We start from the raw sequence: 20956 nt of genomic DNA on the forward strand, positions 1-20956 counted from the left end.
TCTCCCCTTCTTCTTTCTATCCCCCTTCCTCCTAATACTTTATTTTGTAGTTTAGCTCTCAGTATAATTTTATAGGTTTTGGTTTGCAGGCTCAACATTTAAAAATTTATTTTTTCTAGGTTCTTTGTTTATACACACACACACAGAGCTCACACACAGAAAGCTCTCTCTGGGTATATAATACAGTTGTAAAAGAATCTTATATATATAATAAACAATAACAGTTTATAGTTCATAAAGTATTTTTACTCCAATGGGTAGTTTATAAAGATTTTGCCTACATTACTCCAATCTCCACCAACTACCCAGAGTGGTAGGTATCGTTATGAGGAAGCCAATAACCTAATTAAAACTCCCCAGGTTTTTCACAGTAGCTCCCTTGGTAGTATTGAGACAGGATCCAAATGCTGGCAGAAAATTTGGGGAAAGGATTTTAATGATAATTTGATTGTTATGACTGTTTACCAGTTGATGACTAGTTATATGAAGGACCTAGCACTGTGGTTGATTTTCTCAGTTATAGTTTTATAAAACATTCAGAAATGATAGAAGCAGTTCTTATGCTTGTCTTCCTAAACCCAGAGCACATATTGCTAATGCATAATTATTAAGACCTTGAGGTAAGGGCTAGTAAGCACAGAGTCCAGTTACTTTACTCTCTGTTGGTCTAAATTAATGGAATCAAACTTGAAGCATAAAGATAAATGGAGAGCATATTTCCTCGACTATTTTTTAAAACTTAAAAAAAACTTCGAGTTGCTAGGTTTGATTGAATATGTAAGCAAATACTCTAGAGTGTACCTAGCAATTACCTGAATTGTCCATATTATATGTTATTGGTTAAAATCAAGTATATATTTTAAAAAATAAGACTGAAGATAGGCAGCATCTCAACAACTCACTTAATTAAAATTTAATTTTTATTTTATACAGCAGGTTCTTATTAGTTATCTATTTTATACAAATTAGTGTATATATGTCCATCCCAATCTCCCATTTCATTCCACCCCCCCCCACCCCTACTTTCCCTCCTTGGTGTCCATATGTTTTCAACAACTCACTTTTGAGTCCAACTTCTAAATTCTTTTTCCTAAACCACTCCGCCTTCATGCTAATATGAATTGAACTCCCCCTGCCGTGAATTGTTTTAGGACTTACCTTTCATTCCTAGTCTTCTACTTTTCTGTCTAAAGCAAAAAATGAGGCACAGTTTCCCCTAGAAGAGGTTTGAAATTGCAAATGTCTCAGTCAAGAATTAGAATTTGGGCTTCCCTGGTGGCGCAGTGGTTGAGAGTCCGCCTGCCGATGCAGGGGACACGGGTTCGTGCCCTGGTCCGGGAAGATCCCACATGCTGCGGAGCGGCTGGGCCCGTGAGCCTGCGCGTCCGGAGCCTGTGCTCTGCAATGGGAGAGGCCACAACAGTGAGAGGCCCGTGTACTGCAAAAAAATAAATAAATAAATAAAAGAGAATTTAAGGAACCTGGGTGCTAGTTCCTGCTTCTGACCTCCTGGGGCACTTGGCGCTTGGTGAGTTTCCAACTCACTGTGGGATGGAGTTGCATGTAGACATCTGGCCCAACACCTGGCAGAGAGTAAGGGCTCTGCTCCCGGTTGCTTTTGTTATTAATTTTGTTATTACACAGAATTACTAGGATGTAAGTGAAATAATATATCAACAGCAAATGGATAGTGAGAGCAGGGCCCTGCTGAGCTGGAGTCTTAATTTTCCCATCGTAGAGCTATTGAAAATGGTACGTTGGGGTGGGGTTACATTTTTGATAGAAGAATTAACTAGGAACAGTTAGAGCTTCTGATCTAAATCCTAAAATACGTCTAGAAAACAAGTCCGTTTATGAGAGAGGGAGGTCTGCAAGGCCTTTGGGGATAGTTTGAAGCAAGTTTTTAAAACCATGAAATACAGCCCTCCATAGGGTGTAGATCCGTTTAATGGGTCTTGACTGGCGCAGTAAAAAATTGAAATAGAACAGAAATAGAGTACATTTCATGTAGTAAGAGTGTTATCTGAGAAATTTTTTCAGTTGTGTGTACATGTGTGTAAACACACATTGAGTCACTCTGTAAAATTTGTTTCTTACTATGAGCTTCAATTAAAGAAAGTTTGAGAAACACTGATTTGGATAGTTTCTGGGGAAAGAAGGCCTCCTGCAGTAGACCTTTAATGTTTATGGTCCTTCTGTTTTAGAACTGTGGGATTCTCTTTCCTAGGATACTGACAGTTCCTTTAATCAATAAGTAATTACTGTATTGTGACTCTTGTATGCATAGTAGGCGTAAACTTTATAGTTCTGAGGACTGTATCATCTGTTTGAGAAGACAAAAAAATAGCATATATGAAAGCATACATGAGGTATTTAGAGAGGCACTTCATACCAAATTTTATGATATCAATTATATAAAGAGAGATCCCTGCAAGAATCTATGAATGAATGCATTTGTTTATTGATATAGTCAGACAATTAGCAAGCATATATTAGATGCCAGGCACTGTGTTAGGTATTGGAGGATCAAATAGAACATACAGCTCAACAGGCAGATATGCATTAATCATTTCGTGACACAAATAGGTGTCATGAGGCTGTCATAAAATTGCAACTTTGATAAGGACTTTGAGTGAGAGGTACATCATGTCTAAAATTATTATGGATGACCTGGTCAGAAGGTCAGGGAAAGATTCACTAGAGTCATGACGATTGAGTTAAGATCTAAATAAATGTAGGTGTCAACCAAATGGGGAGGGAAAGCAATGATGTTCAGGCAGAGAGAATGTCAAGTTAAAAGGTCCTCCTATGGTGGGAGAGGACTTGAAACTTACAAGGAAAAACTTACAAGGAAAAAGTGGCTGGCTGTCATACTCAGGGCAAGGTGCAGAATGGTGAGAGTTGAGGTTTGACAGACTCTGAGGTCATTATAGGCCATGCAAACTTGGGAGAGTTCTGAGAGCCCTGAGAAGCTATTGACAGATGTTAAATCAGGGAGGGGATACGATCCAGATTGAATTTTGAAAAGACCTGCCTGGCTTCAGTGTGAATAATCTATTGAAGGAGTCACTCAATGATTCCTTCATTGAGAGGGCCTGAGTAAACCGATTAGGTAGCTCTTGGCATGGTCTAGGGGAGAGATGATGGAAGCTTGGAGTTGGGAGATGATGATGAGGATCTAGAGAAATGGAGAGATTTGAAAGGGTTCTAGGAGACAAAATTAATAAGATTTGGTAATAAATTAGCTATAGGGGTAATCAGAAGGATGTTGAAAGATGGCTTCCAGATTGCTGCATAGATGGTGATCTCATTTTCTAAGATAGGAAACACTGGGAAAGCATCTGATTTGGGGAAATGACAGGTCATGGACATGTTCTACTGAGGTAAATTTAAGCTATCTATGAGGAGAGGTGAACCTGGATATAAAGATCTAGAGTTTATAGAAGAGGTCTGGTTTGGAGATAGAGTTACTGAATCTATGGAGATAGGTGAAAGCAGAAGAGGAATGGACATAGAGGAACTTTAATATACTGACTGGATAAAGAGTATTGAGTCTGCAAAGGAAATGGAGGAGTGTCCAGAGAATCAGGGAAATGTTGTTCTATGTAAGCTAAGGATTGAGACATTTTTAAGGAGGGAGTGGATACCATTGCTTCTGAATTATTAAGTGGAAAGGGTAAAAAGTGTCCTCTGGATTTGGTGACATGGAGAGATTATTGGTTACCTAGGTTGGCTTGGAGAGGTGAGGACGTAAGCCAGATAGGAGTGAGTTGGGTGAATAGGGGCTGAGAAGATAGAGCCAATGAGAATAGACAACTTTTATGAAAAGTTTGTCCTGTGAAGGGTTGGACACAGACAGATATGATGGTAGCCAGAGGATGTGGATTCAGTGGTAACCACTGAATGTGTCATAGAGAAGGGAGAGTTGAACTGGTTCTTAAAAGTTTTGATAGGCAAAGAGATGAAGAAAAAGTATTTCAAGTGGATAGTAGGCATCATGAGTGAGCATCTTTTGAGGATATAATGAGAAAACTGACCTAACTGCAATAGTATGGACTTCAGGAGAATAATGAGAAATATGTTTGCACAGGCAGAGAGGATGAGGCTGGATTTCAAAGGACTTTGTGAGTCTGGGAGAGGATTCAGTGATGTTAACAGTTGGGAGACTTGATCTGGATGAAGAGTGGTAGGATGGAGGCAGGGCTTGAGGGGGACAAATGAATGTTAGTCTGAAAATCAGGGAGACCATGTAGCAAGCTATATGCACTGCCACAGCTACCTAGTTATGAAGTGAGGAACCTGTGGATTAGAGAGGTTAAACTGACTAGGACCTGGCCTGGGCTAAGAAGGGAAAGAAGTTAATTTTTGATGATCATATTACAAATATTTATAATTGATGCTATATATAAATGAAAATATTTATAGAAGAATTTATATTTTATGAAGCATTTTTGCAGGAATAAGATCATTTTAAACTCTAATCACTGTATGTACCAAGGAAACGTAGTATTACCATTCTTATAGCTAGGGTTCAGCTCAAATGCCACTGGTTTCCTAAAACTTGTGATTCTCTAGTCCTTTGTCCTTCTTGTATTTTCTTTTAAGTTTGAGGTATACTTTATATGAAGTAAAACATACAGATCTTGTATACAGTTCAATTAGTTTTGGCAAATGTATATACCTCTGTAGTTTATATCTCTATAAAGATAGAAAACAATGACCTTCTCCAGAAAGTCATCAGTCCCTCTACCATCCCATCCCCCTCAGAAATCATTGTTCTGATCTCTATCGCCATAGATTGACCTTGCCTATATTTAAACTTCATATGAATGAAATTATAGTTTCTGACTTCTTTAAATCATCAGTGTTTTTCAGATTAATTTGTGTTGCTGCAATCTATCAGTAGTTTGTTCCATTTTAGAGCTGAGTAGAATGTCTTGTATGAATATGCCACAATTTTTAATCCACTCTCTTGTCGATGGACATTTGCATTGTTTTCAGTTTTGGGCTACTGTGAATAAATCTGATGTGAGCATTCTTCTACAAGTCTTTTTGTTAACATATCTTTTCATTTCACTTGAGTAAATGCCTAGAAGTGAAATTTCTGGGTCATAGTTGAATATTTAATTTTTCATGAAACTGTTTTCCAAAGTGATCATACCATTTTATATTCTCATTAGCATTTTATAAAGAATTTCAGTTGTTCCATATTTTCATCAACATTTTTGTATTATTAGCTTTTATAACCACTCTAGTGGTTAAGCAGTGATAGATCATTGTGCTTTTAGTTTGTATTTCCCTAATGCATGATGATGGTGAGTATCTTATTCTTGTGCTTATTGGCTGTTGTACATCTTCTTTTCTGAAATGTCTGTTCAAGTCATTTGCCCATTTTGTTAATTGGGTCATTTGCCCTTTGGTAGGATTTTTCGGGCCTATTTTGGATAGGAGTTCTTTCTCAGGTATCTACATTGTGAATATCTTCTCTCAGTCTGTGGATTCCCTTTTCATTTTCTTGACAGTGTCCTTGAATGAGCAGTTCATTTTAATTTTGATAATGTCTGATTTATTTATCAATACTTTCTTTTATGGTGATTACTATATGAGTCTTAGAAATTTTTGTCTTCCTCAAAGTTGCAAAGATTTCCTTCTATGTTTTATTTTTAGTTTTCACTTTTGTGTTTAAGTCTATGACCTGTTTTAAATTATTTTCGTGTGTGTGGTGTGAAGTAAGGGTCATGGTTCAATTTTTGCTTGTATGGATAGCCAGGACTGTTTTAGCACAGTTCATTGAAGTTGTCTTTATTAATGAAACTGCCTTGGCATCTTTGCAAAAAATCAGTTGGCCATTTATGTAAGGGTCTATTTCTGAAGTCTTTAAACTGTTTCATTGATCTATTTGTCCCAACTCCAATTTCATACTATATTAATTACTATAGTTGTATGTTTCTCCAACTTGGTTCTTCTTTTTCAGATTTTATTTTGGGTTATTTTAGGTAATTTGTATTTTCACAAACATTTTATAATTATTTTGTCAATTACTTCAAAAAAGCCTGTTGGTATTTTCATTGGGATTGTATTAAATCTATAGACTGATTTGTAGAGAACTGAAGTCTTAAAATATCCAGTCTTTCAATTCATTCACATGGCATAGCTCTCCATTTGTTTAGAAGCCATTTGTAAGCAGCATTTTTTAGTTTTCACTCTAGAGGTCCTACATGTATTTTGTTAAATTTATTTCTAAGTATTTTATACTTTTTGATATCATTCTAAGTGAAATTGCTTTTCATTTTCCAATTGTTTAATGCTAGTTAATATAAACAAAATAGATTTTATATTGACTTTATGTCTTGTAACCTTGCTTAATTCACTCAATAATTTTAGATATCCTTTTGAATATTCCTTAGAATTTTCTACATAAACAATCATGTCATCTGCAAATAGAAAAAAAATTACATTTACCTTTTAAACATTTATATCTTATATACATTTTTGGTTTGTTTCTCTCTTTTTCTTTTTTTTCCTTTATTTTCTTAGATGGACCTCTGATGAAATGTTGAGTATAAGGGTTGAGAGTATATATATCATTGACTTTTTCCTAATCTTAGGGGGAAAATATTTAGTATTCTAGCTTTAAAAATGATGTTAGTTATGGATTTTTTAGCAGGTATCCTCTATCAGTTTGAGGAAGTTTTCTTTTATTCTTAGTTTGCTCAGATATTTTAACTATGAATGAGTATGAATTTTGTCAAATGCTTTTTTCTGCATCTACTGAGATATAATCATATGGCTTTTTCTTTTATTCTGTTGATGGATTGCATTGATTGATTTCATAATGATAAATCAACCTTATGTTCATGAGATAAACACTACTTGGCTATGATCTATTTTTTTTTTTTTTCTTTTTTTTTTGCGTACGTGGGCCTCTCACTGTTGTGCCCTCTCCCGTTGCGGAGCACAGGCTCCGGACATGCAGGCTCAGCGGCCGTGGCTCACGGGCCTAGCCTCTCCACAGCATGTGGGATCTTCCCAGACCGGGACACGAACCTGTGTCCCCTGCATTGGCAGGTGGACTTTCAACCACCGTGCCACCAGGGAAGCCCTATTTTCTTTTTTATATATTGCCGGATTCTATTTGCCAATATTTTCTTCTGTATTTTTGCAACTACATTCATAAGATCTATTGGTCAGTAATTCTTTCTTTAACAGCCCTTGTCAGATTTTGGTATCATAATAATGCTAACCTCATAAAACAAGTTAAGAAATATTTCCTCACCTATTTTCCGAGTGTTTGTGTAATATTTGTACTATGTCTTATTTAAATATTTGAAAGAATTCCCTGAGCCCATAGCCATCTGGGCCTTTAGTTTTCATTAAAAGATATTAAGCTATTTAAATTTTCCATTTCTTTTTGTGCCTGTTTTTTATTTTCAGAAATTTAATTCATTTCATCACAGTTTTATAATTCATTGGCAAAATATTGTTTGCTGTACCTTTATTACCATTTGCTATGTGTACTATATCCAGTGATGTCTACTCTTTCATTCTTGATGATGGTAACTTGTGTTTTTTTGAAGTTCACTCTTCTTTGAATGTTTTCTATTTCACTGATCTACATTCTGACCTTTATTTACTTCCTTCTATTTAATTTGTATTTAATAGCTATTATTTTTCTAGTTTCTTCATAAAAGAGTTTAGATTATTGATTTTAAACTTTTCATTAAAAAATAAAACTTTAAAATGAGAAATTTCTCTCTAAGCACTGCTTTAAATGTATACAACAAACTTATTATCATCCAGTTTAAAATATCTTCTATATTTCTGTTGATTTCTTCTTTGACCCAGTGGTTTAGAAATGAATTGGGTAACATCCAAATACTGTAGATTTTTCTAGATAATTAAAAAAAATGATTTCTGATTTAATTACTTTGAAGTCAGAAAATATACTTTATGTAATTTCAATGTTTTGAAATTTATTGACAATTTTTGTGGCTCAAAGTCAGTTACATCTTGGTGGAATTTCCACACGCACTGGGAAGGAATGTGTATTCTGTAGTGTAGTGTGGGGTGTCCTGTAAATGTCAGTTAGTTTGAGTTAGTTGATAGTGTTGGTGTTGTTCAAATATTCTGTATCCTCAATCAGTTCTTCATCTGGTTGTTCTGCTAGTTAAGGCAGAAGGTTAATATCTCCCTTTATTATTGTGAAATTGTCTATCCTAGTTATGTCATTTTTTTTCTTCATGCATTTTGAAGCTCTTTCATTACTTTCATATGCATTTGGGAGTGCTGTATCTTCTTAATGAATTGACTCCTTTATTATTATTAAATGCCCCTCCTTATTTCTATTACCCCTTGTCTTCAGCTACTTTATTTTGTATCATCATGGGCAGACTTACTTTCTTTTTTTTTTTTTTTGTGGTACACAGGCCTCTCACCGTTGTGGCCTCTCCCGTTGCGGAGCATAGGCTCCGGACGCGCAGGCTCAGTGGCCGTGGTTCACGGGCCCAGCCACTCTGCAGCATGTGGGATCTTCCCGGACTGGGGCACGAACCTGTGTCCCCTGCATCGGCAGGTGGGCTTTCAACCACTGCGCCACCAGGGAAGCCTCCCAGACTTACTTTCTTATGCTTAGTGTTTGAGTAGTGTATTTTACCTCACACTTTCAATTTTCAAATTAAAAAAAATTTTAAGTCTTTATTGAACTTGTTACAATATTGCTTCTGTTTTATGTTTTGTTTTATTTGGCCCCAAGGCATGTGGGATTTTAGCTCCCTGACCAGGGATTGAACCCACACCCCCTGTATTGGAAGGTGAAGTCTTATCCACTGGACCACCAGGGAAGTCCGTATCTATCTTTTTATACTTTAAATGGCTCTCTTAAAATACTAGACTATCAGTTTCTATTCTGTTTTTAAAAATCCAGTCTGAAAATTTCTGTCTTATAATTAGTGTGTTTATTCTATTTACATTTAATGTAATGCTTGATATAGTTGGATTTAGGGCTACCATCCTGGGGTTTATTTTCTATTTGTCCTATCTGTTGTTTGTTTTTCCCTTCTTGACTTTTTTTGTGGAGGTTATTGTTATTATTATTGTTACTATTATTATTTTTTCAGCTAAAATACCTATTACATTTGTTTTATTGTGATTCTGCTGGCAATGGTTTCTCCCAATTTTTGTTTCTGAGCATGTCTTTATTTGACCATCAATTTTGAAGGATATCTTTGCTCTCTATAAAAATCTACGTTGATAAACATTTTTCTCTCAGTATTTTAAAGATGTCATTCCATTGATTTCTGGCCTCCTTTGTTTTTCATTCTTTGTATGCTGTATTTATTACACCTCCCCCAAATATAACACATATAAATAATGTATCTTTTTTTGGATGTTTAAAATTTTTTTTCCCTTATTTTTCATTAGCAATTTTACTGTCATCTTCTTACTGTTGCTTTCTTTGGTTTATCTTGCTTGAGGTTTACTGAGCTAAGATCTCTGTGTTGCTATTTTTCATGCTATTTGAAAAATTTTAGTCATCCTTTATCAAGTAACATTTGTGTCCTATTCTGGTTTTTTTCCCCAGACTCAGCTACATATATTTTAGACTGCTTGATATTGTCCCAGGACATCTTTTCTGTTATTTTCTCTTTTTGCTTCAGTTTGCAGTAATTTGCATTGATATGTTTTTAAACTGTCCTTTCTTTTTTATTGTCCAATATATTGTTAAATCTATTCAGTTTTTTATTTCAGAGATTGTATTGTTTATTTCTATGTTCCCATCTCAACCTCTCTATTGCCCATTTTTTTCTCTTGATTATTGTTACAGTTTCCTGTTTCTTTGCATGCCTAATAATTTTTAACTGTATACGGACATTGTATTGATACAATGTAGAGATTTTGGACTTCATTATTTTCCTCTGAAGAGGATTTCATTTTATTTTAGCAGGTGGTTAAATTACTGGTGCGTCACCGTAATTATGACTTCAGCTTTTTTTTTTTTTTTTTTTTTTTTTTAGTATGAGTCTATTTTCTACATTTTTGATCTTAGACTCAGGTCATAACCATTTATCCTGAGACTTGATTTTTATTCCTGAAGTAAGGCCTTCTGTGGAATTAATGGAAAGCTCAAGGTATTTACCAAGCTTCTCTAACTTGATAGGACTCGAACTCCAAAATTTGTCCTATAGCTTTGGGAAGCTGATGAAGTTTCTGCCTACCTCTTTAGCCTTCTAGTCATTGCAAGACAAGATGGGTTCCTTGTAGTCTCATCCTGTGCATGCAATTTAGGTCACAGAGGAGGATTTGAGGTAGACTTATATACAGGTTTATGGCTCCATATGTTAAAGGAACTCCACCTTAACTTCAAGCTGCTTTGGCGGTCCCAAATTATGATCTTTGACTTTTTAGCCCCATAAGACTTTTCTATTTGAGCTCTATCACCCACGAACTTTACAAACTGAGACGTGCTCTCAGGGGAATGGACAGTTAAATGAATATCTCACCTAATGTGTCTTCCTTTTTTCAAGGGTTTGTCTTTTCCGGTTTCTATCCACTTTTGATTGTCTTCTAGTGCCTTGAAACAGATTTTTTTCCCATATGTTGGCCCATGCTTCTTGATTTGGCATCTGTTCTGGTAAATTGTACTTGGTTACATATTTGTTTTTCTTCATATGTAAGTTGTTTGAGAGTAAAGGGCATGGTTTATTGATCTTTATTTTATCCCATTGTCTGATCCAGAGTAGTGCCTTTTACTTAGCAGCTACTTAGTCAGTGAATTGCATTGTTATTTATATGAAGAGCAACTGTAAGTCAGAATTTAAACTTCAAGTCATCTACTCATAAGTTAATTTCTCTTCAGTACACCACTCAATATGAGTTCAAAGAAGATTTTTTAGGTAGATATTTTGAAGTATAGTACTCCCTAAAAAATCTGCTTGTAAAATATTGATATTTATTTTAAAAATAATTTTATGTTTTATATTTTAATATTGTTTTAATTTTGATGTTAACATATTTATCATTTGACCTACAAAACTGCTAAAGTTACTGCCTAAAACTGTTGGATTTTCAATCAAGGTATATGCCAAAAGATATTATTTTTTGTATTAATTTTTATACCTAAAGCAAAACCACTTCTCCATGCAAAACAGACCAGAGATGTTTCTTTTATTTAGAATAATGGTAGTTTCCAAATTCTGTGTAGCATGTGGTTGAAAATAATGTCTTTGAATAATTTTATTTTAAAAAGGGACTTCATTTAAAAATTTGATTTTAAATTAGACTTCTCTAGATCAAACTGATGGACAATGAATTTGTCCCATCATGTCAAAATTACATTAATACAGTTTTTGGAGGAGTCATCCAAACTTGTCTCTGTTATTAAGTTTAATATTCTCAGTTTGTAGAGAAGTGACTGTAGCCCTTAGTCTTAATAAATTAAACTGTTTTTAGCTGTGATTATTATAGTCATTAACATTTATTTAATATTAACCATGCTTTGTTTTCATAGTGTACTGTTTACTTGAATGCAGAGAGTATTGTAAACTGGCTTCTTTTCAATGGAGTTTTTAGTTTATATGCAAATCTTGTACTCATTGCAGATCTCAGTTGCTGATCATGCTAAAGTAATAATGCCAGTTTCAAGGATACGTTTTATTATTTGTACCATAACAAACCATAGTTATATTTGTTTATTTTTATGAATATGTCTTTTTAATTACTTGAAAGAAGTACATTGTTAAATGAAGCTAAAAAACTTCCCTTTTCTTCTTTCTCCTTTAGAATCGAGTTTCTTACTGGGAAATGCCCAGATTGTGGATTGGCCCGTAGTTTATAGTAATGACGGTTTTTGCAAACTCTCTGGGTATCATCGAGCTGACGTCATGCAGAAAAGTAGCACTTGCAGGTAGGTTAAGAGAACAGCTCAGGAATGTTTTTTAAAGTTTAACTAAATGTTGAATGTGGTTAAAAGGCTTAAACTTACTTAGATTCACTGTGATTTGGTCTTGCACCCAGTTCTTGGTACAGAGCTCCCAAAACTCTTGGAATTTCTTGTTATATGTTAATGAGGTGACTTTTGGAAAGCCCTTAGATAACCTAAAGATGGGGTTGGCTGCCAGAGGAACCAACCATGTAATTAGTACCATGCCCTCTGCCCAGTCTCCTGGAGAGGGGCTGGAGGTTGAATCAATACCAATGGCAATGATTTAATCAATTATGACTGTGTATTGAAGCCTCCATAAAAACTCAGAGGACAGGTTCTGAGACCTTCCAGTTTGGGCAACATGTGGAAGTGACGAGAGTGGCATGTCTGGTGAGGGCATGGAAGCCCCATACCTTGTCCTGTGCATCTCTTCCATCTGCCTGTTTCTGAGTTATATCCTTTTATGATAAACCAGTAATCTGGTAAGCAAAATGTTTCTGTGAGCTCTGTGAGTCTCTCTAGCAAATTATTCAAACCAAAGGAAGAGGTCATGGGAACCTCTCATATATAGCTGTTTGTCAAAAGTACACATAACAACCTCTGCTTGTAACTGGTGCTGAAGTTTAAGGAGGGTGTCATGGGAACCTCCAATCTGTATTAGGTGGGTCAGAAACACAGGCAACGACCTAGGCTTGTGACTGATTCCTGAAGTCTGGTGGAGGGTAGTCTTGTAGGACTGAACCCTCAATGTTTAACCTGTGGAATCTGATGCTATCTGCAGGTAGGTAGTGTCAGAATTGAGTTGAATCATAGGACACCCAGCTGGTGTCCCTAGAATTGCTTGTTGTTGGTATAGGGAAACTCTCCACCCCCACCCCCACACCCAGATTGGAATTGGTACCAGAACCTATTGATTCACATGCAAACTATAGGGTAAAAATTATATTAGAATGTTAAGGAGACTAAACTGTCAATAGAAATACATAGTTTAAGAGCCACTGGTGAGAACTTTTGCAAAGAGAAATATTTTTGCATAGCTGTGAATTTATTAATTCATGCAATAAATATTTTTTGATCACCCTCTATGGGCCACAAACTATTCTAGGTGCCAAGTGATCAAAGGAACATCCTATATCAGAGGACCATTGATGTCATCAGCACTTCTTGAGTTGCTAAAACTGTATTGAACAAAGTAGAGGCAACAACCCCCAACCAAGTAGGACATGGTTTTTGAACATTAAAAAAAAAATCAAAATGAAGTTTTTTCATACTGTGTAAATCACACGTACTTTGTTATGTTGGTACATTGTACCACTGCTATTTTGTTTGACTTATGTAAAACAGAATCTGGCATTTATATTATTTATAACAATTCTTTTAAAATATTCCATATCTGTGAGCTTAAAGAGAGTATTACCAAAAAAGATCATAAAAGAGAAAAGGAAACTCTATATAAGGAACCAATTTAGAACCGAAAACTTTTCACAATATTTCGGTAATGCCAGATGGGATGTTTTTTCCTTGAGTTAATTTTTCTTTAAAGCTCACACTTAACTAAGTACCAAAATCATGTTATTTTAGAACTGCAAGGGGTCAATTTTTTTCTACTCCATATTCGTTATTTTTCAGAGGAAAAACTGAGTTAGAGTTAGGTTAAGGGATTTGCCCAGGGAAGCAGTGATTTATTTATCTTTTTTTCTACCCATTTGTGCTGCGAGACATTATATGCATATACAAATATATATATTCTACATCTTCATGGAGGGTAGGGATTTCATATGGAGTCTAAACCTGACTATACATGGGAATCACTTAAGAGAGGTTTTGCAAAACACAGATTCTCAGACCTCATCTTAAACCTATTGAATCAGAATCACCTCAGGTGGGTAGGTGGGGGCAGGAATCAGTCCTTTTAACCAGCAGCTCTGATGATCCTGATGCTTAGCCAGCACTGAGAAATTATCTGTTCAAACATCCTCTTTCTTCGCTTATCCTCTCCCAGCAGTCCTCATTTTCTCTCTACTAAAGTCATTCTCGTATTCAGCCTTCACTTCCAGGCCTGAAATTGGTAGGTAGGAATGATGAAAAACTGTGGCCCCTCGTTGAGAAACTCTCTTTGGTAGCACGGATGTCTCTTGTGCCTTTTTACCTGCTGGGTGGATATTAGCTCTTGGCCTAGCACTGTCACTGAGGTGTGTGTTCTAAATTCTGGGAGGCCAAGGTTTGTATTGAGCATTTCTGCTCCTTTATGTCTCGGCAGGGTTTAGGTTAGGAAAAGGTTAGTTTTATGGTAGACCTAACCTGTGGAACAGGTTCTATAGAGAATTCCAGGAAATGTAGATGCTCCCATACCTACTTCCTGACCTCCCACCATCATCATGCCGGGCTTGTTTCAAGTTGCCATCTTCTACCTGAAGGTGCTCATAACTTTTCCTCCTTTGACTCCCTATAGTTTATCATTTGGCACCGTCATATGGCCTTAAACTAGTTTTTCTTATCCCTGGGGTTTTCATTGCTATTGCTTTTGGTGTCATTTTTGAGATGTATTGCTCTTCATATCTGGATGTATTGTAAAGTCATGCTCACATCTCTTCTTGCTTCCCATGTATCTGCCCCTATACCCCAGCCTGTTTTCTTTGGCACATGCAATTTTTCCTATAAAAAGTTCATTAAAAAATGCTGGCATGTTGTAACACAGAGAATGTATATTCTATCCCCTTAAAGCATTGCTTTCCCTCCTACCACCAGTGCCAGATTATACATGCCTTGAAGGTAAGGATTCCATCTTTTTCACTTTTGTATGCACTACAGGACACAGCTCAGTGTTCTGTGTCAGTATTGTTGAATTGGTTGGCTTGTTTTGCAATAAACCCTAACCTAGGTCTCACAGACTTCTGTATAACATGCTTTTATTTATTGTATTTTATCCCAAGTGTTATGGTATTTGAGGTGGGTAAGAAAGCAGAGAGCTTTGGATTATGTTACACTTTTTCACTGTGGGAAGAAGTATGCAAAGCTCCCCCCAATTCTTCTTCACTTTTGTTAGAGATAGTATTTTCAAAATACCAGTATTCTTTTATTTTTTTTAACATCTTTAGTGGAGTATAATTGCTTTACAATATTGTGTTAGTTGCTGCTGTATAACAAAATGAATCAGCTATATGTATACATATATCCCCATATCCCCTCCCTCTTGAGTCTCCCTCCCACCCTCCCTATCCCACCCCTTTAGATGGTCACAAAGCACAGAGCTGATCTTGCTGTGCTATGCGGCTGCTTCCCACTAGCTACCTATTTTACATTTGGTAGTGTATATATGTCAATGCCACTCTCTCACTTCCTCGCAGTTTACCCTTCCCCCTCCACATGTCAAGTCCATTCTCTACGAATACCAATATTCTTTAAAAATTTTTTTATTGAGGCATAGTTAATTTATAAGATTATATTAATTTCAGGTGTATAACAGTGATTCAAAATTTTTATAAATTATACTCCATTTGAAGTTATTGTAAAATATTGGCTATATTTCTTGTGCTGTACAGTATATCCTTGTAGCTTATTTATTAATCGTAGTTTGTACCTCTTAATCCCCTACCCTTTTCTTACCGCTCCCCTCTTCCCGCTCCCCACTGGTAATCACTAGTTAAACATAACAGTATTCTTAACACAAACAATTATTACTTGATTGCACAAAATGCCCATTGTGTTCTGCTAATCTAAAACTTGCAAGCAATTGAATGCTCTCGCAGAGCAATGAAGACTAGCATCTGATATATGAGCAAGTGTTTGAATCCTATCAGGTTTTCTTAAGGCATAGTTTATTTTAATGCACGCCCCTTTCAAACTTCTACATTCCGTTTAAAAACTAAACTACACCCATTTTACTTTCATTGAAGCACTTTTTAGAAGAATGAAGACCTGGAAATAATAAAAATGTCTGGTAGTATATTTATTAAAAAATGTTAAGGCAAAGCCCTAACTTCTTACATCATATGTTGGAAGAATAATGACACTGAAAGAAGCTAACAACGTATTATTAAGTAAAAAAATCAACCAACCAGCCAAATGAACAAAAAAGATTTCAAAACCATATCTGCATCATGATTCCAATTTTGTTTACATATAGTTGTTTTCCATTTCCTGTATGAATCTATAAAAGCCTTTGAATATGATACACAAGGAAACAGAGGGAGGAAAGAAACTTTTATACACATTTAGAAATACAGTGTTAAAGCTAATGTTATACAGTTTTGGAATCACTGAATTCTAGTTGAATATGGACATAAATAATTTGATACTGAGGATAGCCTTATAACAAATCAAAGAATTTTACTGATTTTAATAATGACAAGTTTTAGACAAACATAACAGAATAAGAAGCTACAAATCAGTGAGTATCACTTTGTGAGGAAAAAATATGAATATTTTATGTGCTGAAAAAGAGTCATCTTTGTATACAACTTGCACTAGATGGATTAAAATTGATAGGATTAAAGTGGTAACTGCATAAAGATTACATGTCCTATTTTTAAAATATTCAAATGTGAGTTGTTTTATGGAAAATGACAAATATTAATTTGTAATTTTACAATATCAAGAGGCTAAGATTATTTATACATTATATATTATTATACATTATTTATACATTTGTATATTTATTCTGTTTTCTTATCTTTTTCCTTGTCTTTCCCAGTCCTTCTCCCATTAGACCAGGTGCATAGAATCAAATTAAACATACTCCTCAGTTTGTCCCAATATTATCATTTGGATCTCTCTAGGCACAGTCTATTTATTTTATTTTAATTTCATTTTATTTGTTTTATTTTGTTTCAACTTCTTTTCTTTTATTTCTTTTCCCCTTCCATTCCCCTTCATCTTCCATAGCTATTCATTTTAGTGTGTTCATTGTATGTCTTTCTAATCCATCTTCCATGTGTTTAATAAATACGTGTATTCTTGAAATGATGTTGCTTTGTGTGTGTTTTTAAGGCCTACATAATTCATGCTGTGCAGTAAGGTATACAGTTTCTTACTCTTTTCACTCACCATTATGTTTTTGATATTTTTTAATGTTGCTATATCATAATCTATTTCATCATGTCTGACTGTTTTATAGTGTTCCAGTGTCCTCACAACCTTCATTTTCTTTATCCACTTTACTAGTCTTGAACTCCAACTTCTGACACTTCGCTACTCCAACAAGTTGGAGGTAAACATCCTCATACACATCTTCTTGTGTTCCCATGGGAGAAGTTGTCTGTCTCTATGCCCAGAAATAGAATTGCTGGATAGTAGAATGTATGCAGAAATTGTAAATTAACTGCTGTCAGATTGCTGTCCAGAATGGCCCTCTGTTTCTACTCTCAGCAGCCATGATGGAGGGTTTTCCTATATCCTTGCACTTTATAATAGTAGCTAAATTTCTATTAAAATAAAAATCTGGTGTGTGCCATGTACTGTCTCATTTTTATTTTAGCTAAAATTTCAAAAAATATTTTAATGAAATTTCTGGATTCCTAGGAAGTTCAAATGTTCATTTGATTGTCCTATAATTTCATTTCCAAGCTTTTGGACTGTTGCTGTTTACTGAAGGACACAAAATGTATTGCATGTTTGAAGGAAATTGTATGTAGGTTTTGGGGGGATGGCATTTAAAAACATCTGACCTTATCTCAGGACCCTTAGAAAGCCCTGACATTCGAGACATACTGTCATAGGTCAGGAAGAAACCACTTTAGCATTTTACCCTTGATTAGCCTGAACCTTTTAAAAACCTGTTCTACTTCTTTTAAAATTTACTTTTCATTTATTTATTTTTGTTTTTTAAGATAAAGGGGTGAGAAGAGGAATCAGATAGGTAGGGAAGATTGGAGTAGATAGATGCTTTCAAATACATTTTTTTTTTTTTGGAAGACCCATTAATAATTCTTAACCAAACTATCAAATTAGACAATGAAGCAGAGATATTAAGAGCCACTTTATTGGATGTATTTTCACAGGTAGTTTTATTAACGCAGGGTTACCTCAGTCAACAAGAGAACATTACACATGATGGATGTCAGTCAGTCTGGTTCCATTTGGCCGAGAGCTCTGCTTCACAATGAGCGAAAGTGTTGAAACATTCAGTGTTGACTGAGTGTTTGTGTGCTTATTAGTCCAGGAACATTGTTGACCATTAGCAGATAAAGATTGGCAGCACTCATGATTAGATTATATATTTTTTCAGTTTGTAAGATTCCTTTCTCCTTTGGAAGTCTGTCAAATTATAGCCATACTGTCAGGTGTTATAATGAGGCTGGTTTGTGAGATTTTGATGGCAAAACAAGGGATCCAAAAATAAGTAAATCTTGCTATAAACCAAACCACTTAGTCCTAGAAGTTTCCTAGGGTAAGATATACAGGAAAGATATACTGCCAAATGCTCAGGCAAGCTGGATATGGCCCAAGCCAGGCCTCAGGAAATCTCCCTTACTCCCAAGATCAAGTCTTCCCACAAGTTAGTTGTGTGGCAAGGTAAGTGGCCAGATTATCCAGTAGCAGGCCCTGGGTGAATTTATGCCTCAATGTCATGGGTTCACAAAGAAAGAAGACACACAAAATGATGTGTGTATCCCTTTAAGACACAGGGACCCTGCCCATTAGCAGGCATGGCCCAACCCTTGCCCTAGAATTGTAGAGGAGCAAAGGAGTAGGGTTGGGCTGGAGGGGCTTCTAACCCCACCCATAAGAAGCATTCCAGTAATAAGTCATTGTACAGCACATTATAATTTGCAACTTCATGTGCATTATCCTTTTAATCCCCACCCTCTGAGTTATATTAACATTACCATCATTTTACTGATGAGGCAACTAAGAGTCAGAGAAGTTATACGACTTGGCCATGAGCCTTACAGATTGTAAGTGGTCCTCTTAAGTGCAGTGGTCCTCTGTTATATTGTGGCTGCTCCATATTATAGCAGGGATAGATTGCTTCTGTGCATCTAATTTTATTTTCCTTCCAATAAGATAACAGTGAAGTTGTAGAAGTCATTTATTATTACTGAAGGGGAGCTTGGCTATCTAAGAGAGTAATTTGAAGTTCTGTAATTTTTTTAGTATTCCCATTATATATTCCTGGAGGATATTCAATAAGAGACATAAAAAGTATTTAAGATTATTATATAGATATATAGTTTCTAAAGTCTGATGATTATCATTTCTAAATCTTGGTTTCCTTCAAATTCCATTAACCATTCAAAGGCTGCATTGAGCTTCAGCCATCTGCAATCAGGCTGCAGGAAACCTCGGTAAAGAAATTCAATATTTACACATAAAAAGTGCCGAGCAAGTAAGCAAATGTGCCATACACGTAAAATACGCAGAAGCATTGATTTAGTCATTTTGGTTTGGACAACTTCGGGTGGAAACACTTTCAAAGTTTGAATTAATCTCCAGAACACTTGCTTTGGAAGATTGGATAATACATTTCAGACATTCTTTCAGGTCATTTTGAAATATCTTTTGTTATGTAACTGCTGCATTTTACCACTTCAAATATGTGTTCTGTCTCTGGAAATACGTAGTTTTAAAACTTAAAATAAAAATATGAGTGAAACTGTGTAAGAAATAAAACCTATTTTTGAAAAATTATTCAGAGTATAATAAGCTGGGATTTTTTTCTTAAAATGATCCTATTTTCTTAGGACAGTCTATTTTAGCATTGGGAGGGCTAAAGAATGGGTTATAGAATTTTCAGAGTTTATTTGAGAAATTGCTTGTTTTCACCTTCTCTTCAGCATTTTAGCTGAATCAGACTTGTGTTGTATTTCTTCTTAAGTGGTATTATTACATCAATTTCTAAGACAGTTTCTTTTTTTTAAATTTGAGTTGTAACATTTTTAATCCTATTTGAGTTAATTTTTCACCATTTTTATCCTAGTTGCTTGTTATATTATAGATGATTTCTTTTTTATGTTTTTCTGTTGGCCAATTATGAATATTGTGTTTTGGTTTACTGAACTATTGACTCTGACATTTAGTAATAGGAGTAAATACTTTCTCTTTTTTTTAAGACCACAAACATTTATTTAGTTTAATTACCCTTATTATTATTATTTTTTGTATTTTTAATGTTTTCTCTTTATTAGTGTCTTTAGGTTAAAAATAACAGTCAATAAAAAAGTTTACTTGTCTGTAAAAAATATTAACAGTATTAAATAGTGTTTTATTTGTGGGGAGGAAAGGAGGGTGACTTTGTGCACTTTAACTGAGGAATTCTAATTTAATTATAATGCCCTCAGGAGATTTTCATAAAACTCGCATGAGCTGAAACACAGGCTTTGACAGGAACAGTGGCTTTTCAATGCCCTCTGAAGCTTCATGTGTTAGTCTGGCTATAGAATTATGGAGTTAGAGTCTGTCATCCTATTCTGATATTCTCTTGCTTATTTTACTATTATAATGACAATTAAAAATTCCTTTTTTTATAAAAGAGAAAAGTATTGTATTGAAAATGCAGGCCACAGATTGGACAGCCTTTGGTTGGCCTCATCTACTTTCTTAGTTTTCAGAATTCTAGTTGCTTAGGTTAGTGTTACCATAAGATGGGTCATTACTCTGTAATTTTTTTTTTTTGGAATTTTTGAATTTTATTTTATTTATTTATTTTTATTTTATTTATTTTTTAATACAGCAGGTTACTCTGTAATTTTTAGTTGTGATATGGTTTCATGGTTGAATCCTGCTAGTTTTGCTGGCTCTTGCTAACAAACTATGCTTTTCATGTTGTAAACTTTCTAGATTGAGACATTCAGGAACAGATTTCCCATGAGGATAAAGAATCTTAACCTTCAGGGGCCTTTACTTGAGTGCATGTCTTTCAAGCCTCTGTACCTAATTTTGTTTTATAATTTTGCATTCCTTTCCTTAAAGACGGCCCCTAAAATTGTATCAGCTTCAGGCCCCGCCGCACTTGGATTTACCTCTGGCTAATAAGCTAATTTATTGAAAACTCGAAGAAAAGCAATAACAAAGATATACTTGAGCCTTCAAAAACTT

At 35.1% G+C, this 20956-nt stretch overlaps 1 protein-coding gene across 1 annotated transcript in view; it reads left to right on the forward strand.

Annotated features, from left to right (window-relative positions):
* The window catches only part of KCNH5 (potassium voltage-gated channel subfamily H member 5), a 333597-nt gene that overhangs the window by 17074 nt on the left and 295567 nt on the right, over window positions 1-20956 (forward strand). Inside the window, exon 2 of the mRNA XM_067733914.1 lies at window positions 11779-11902. Coding sequence (XP_067590015.1) covers window positions 11779-11902 — 124 coding nt within the window. The remainder of the gene's footprint in view (window positions 1-11778; window positions 11903-20956) is intronic.

This window comes from Pseudorca crassidens, chromosome 1, assembly GCF_039906515.1.
Source record: "Pseudorca crassidens isolate mPseCra1 chromosome 1, mPseCra1.hap1, whole genome shotgun sequence".
NCBI lineage: Eukaryota > Metazoa > Chordata > Mammalia > Artiodactyla > Delphinidae > Pseudorca > Pseudorca crassidens.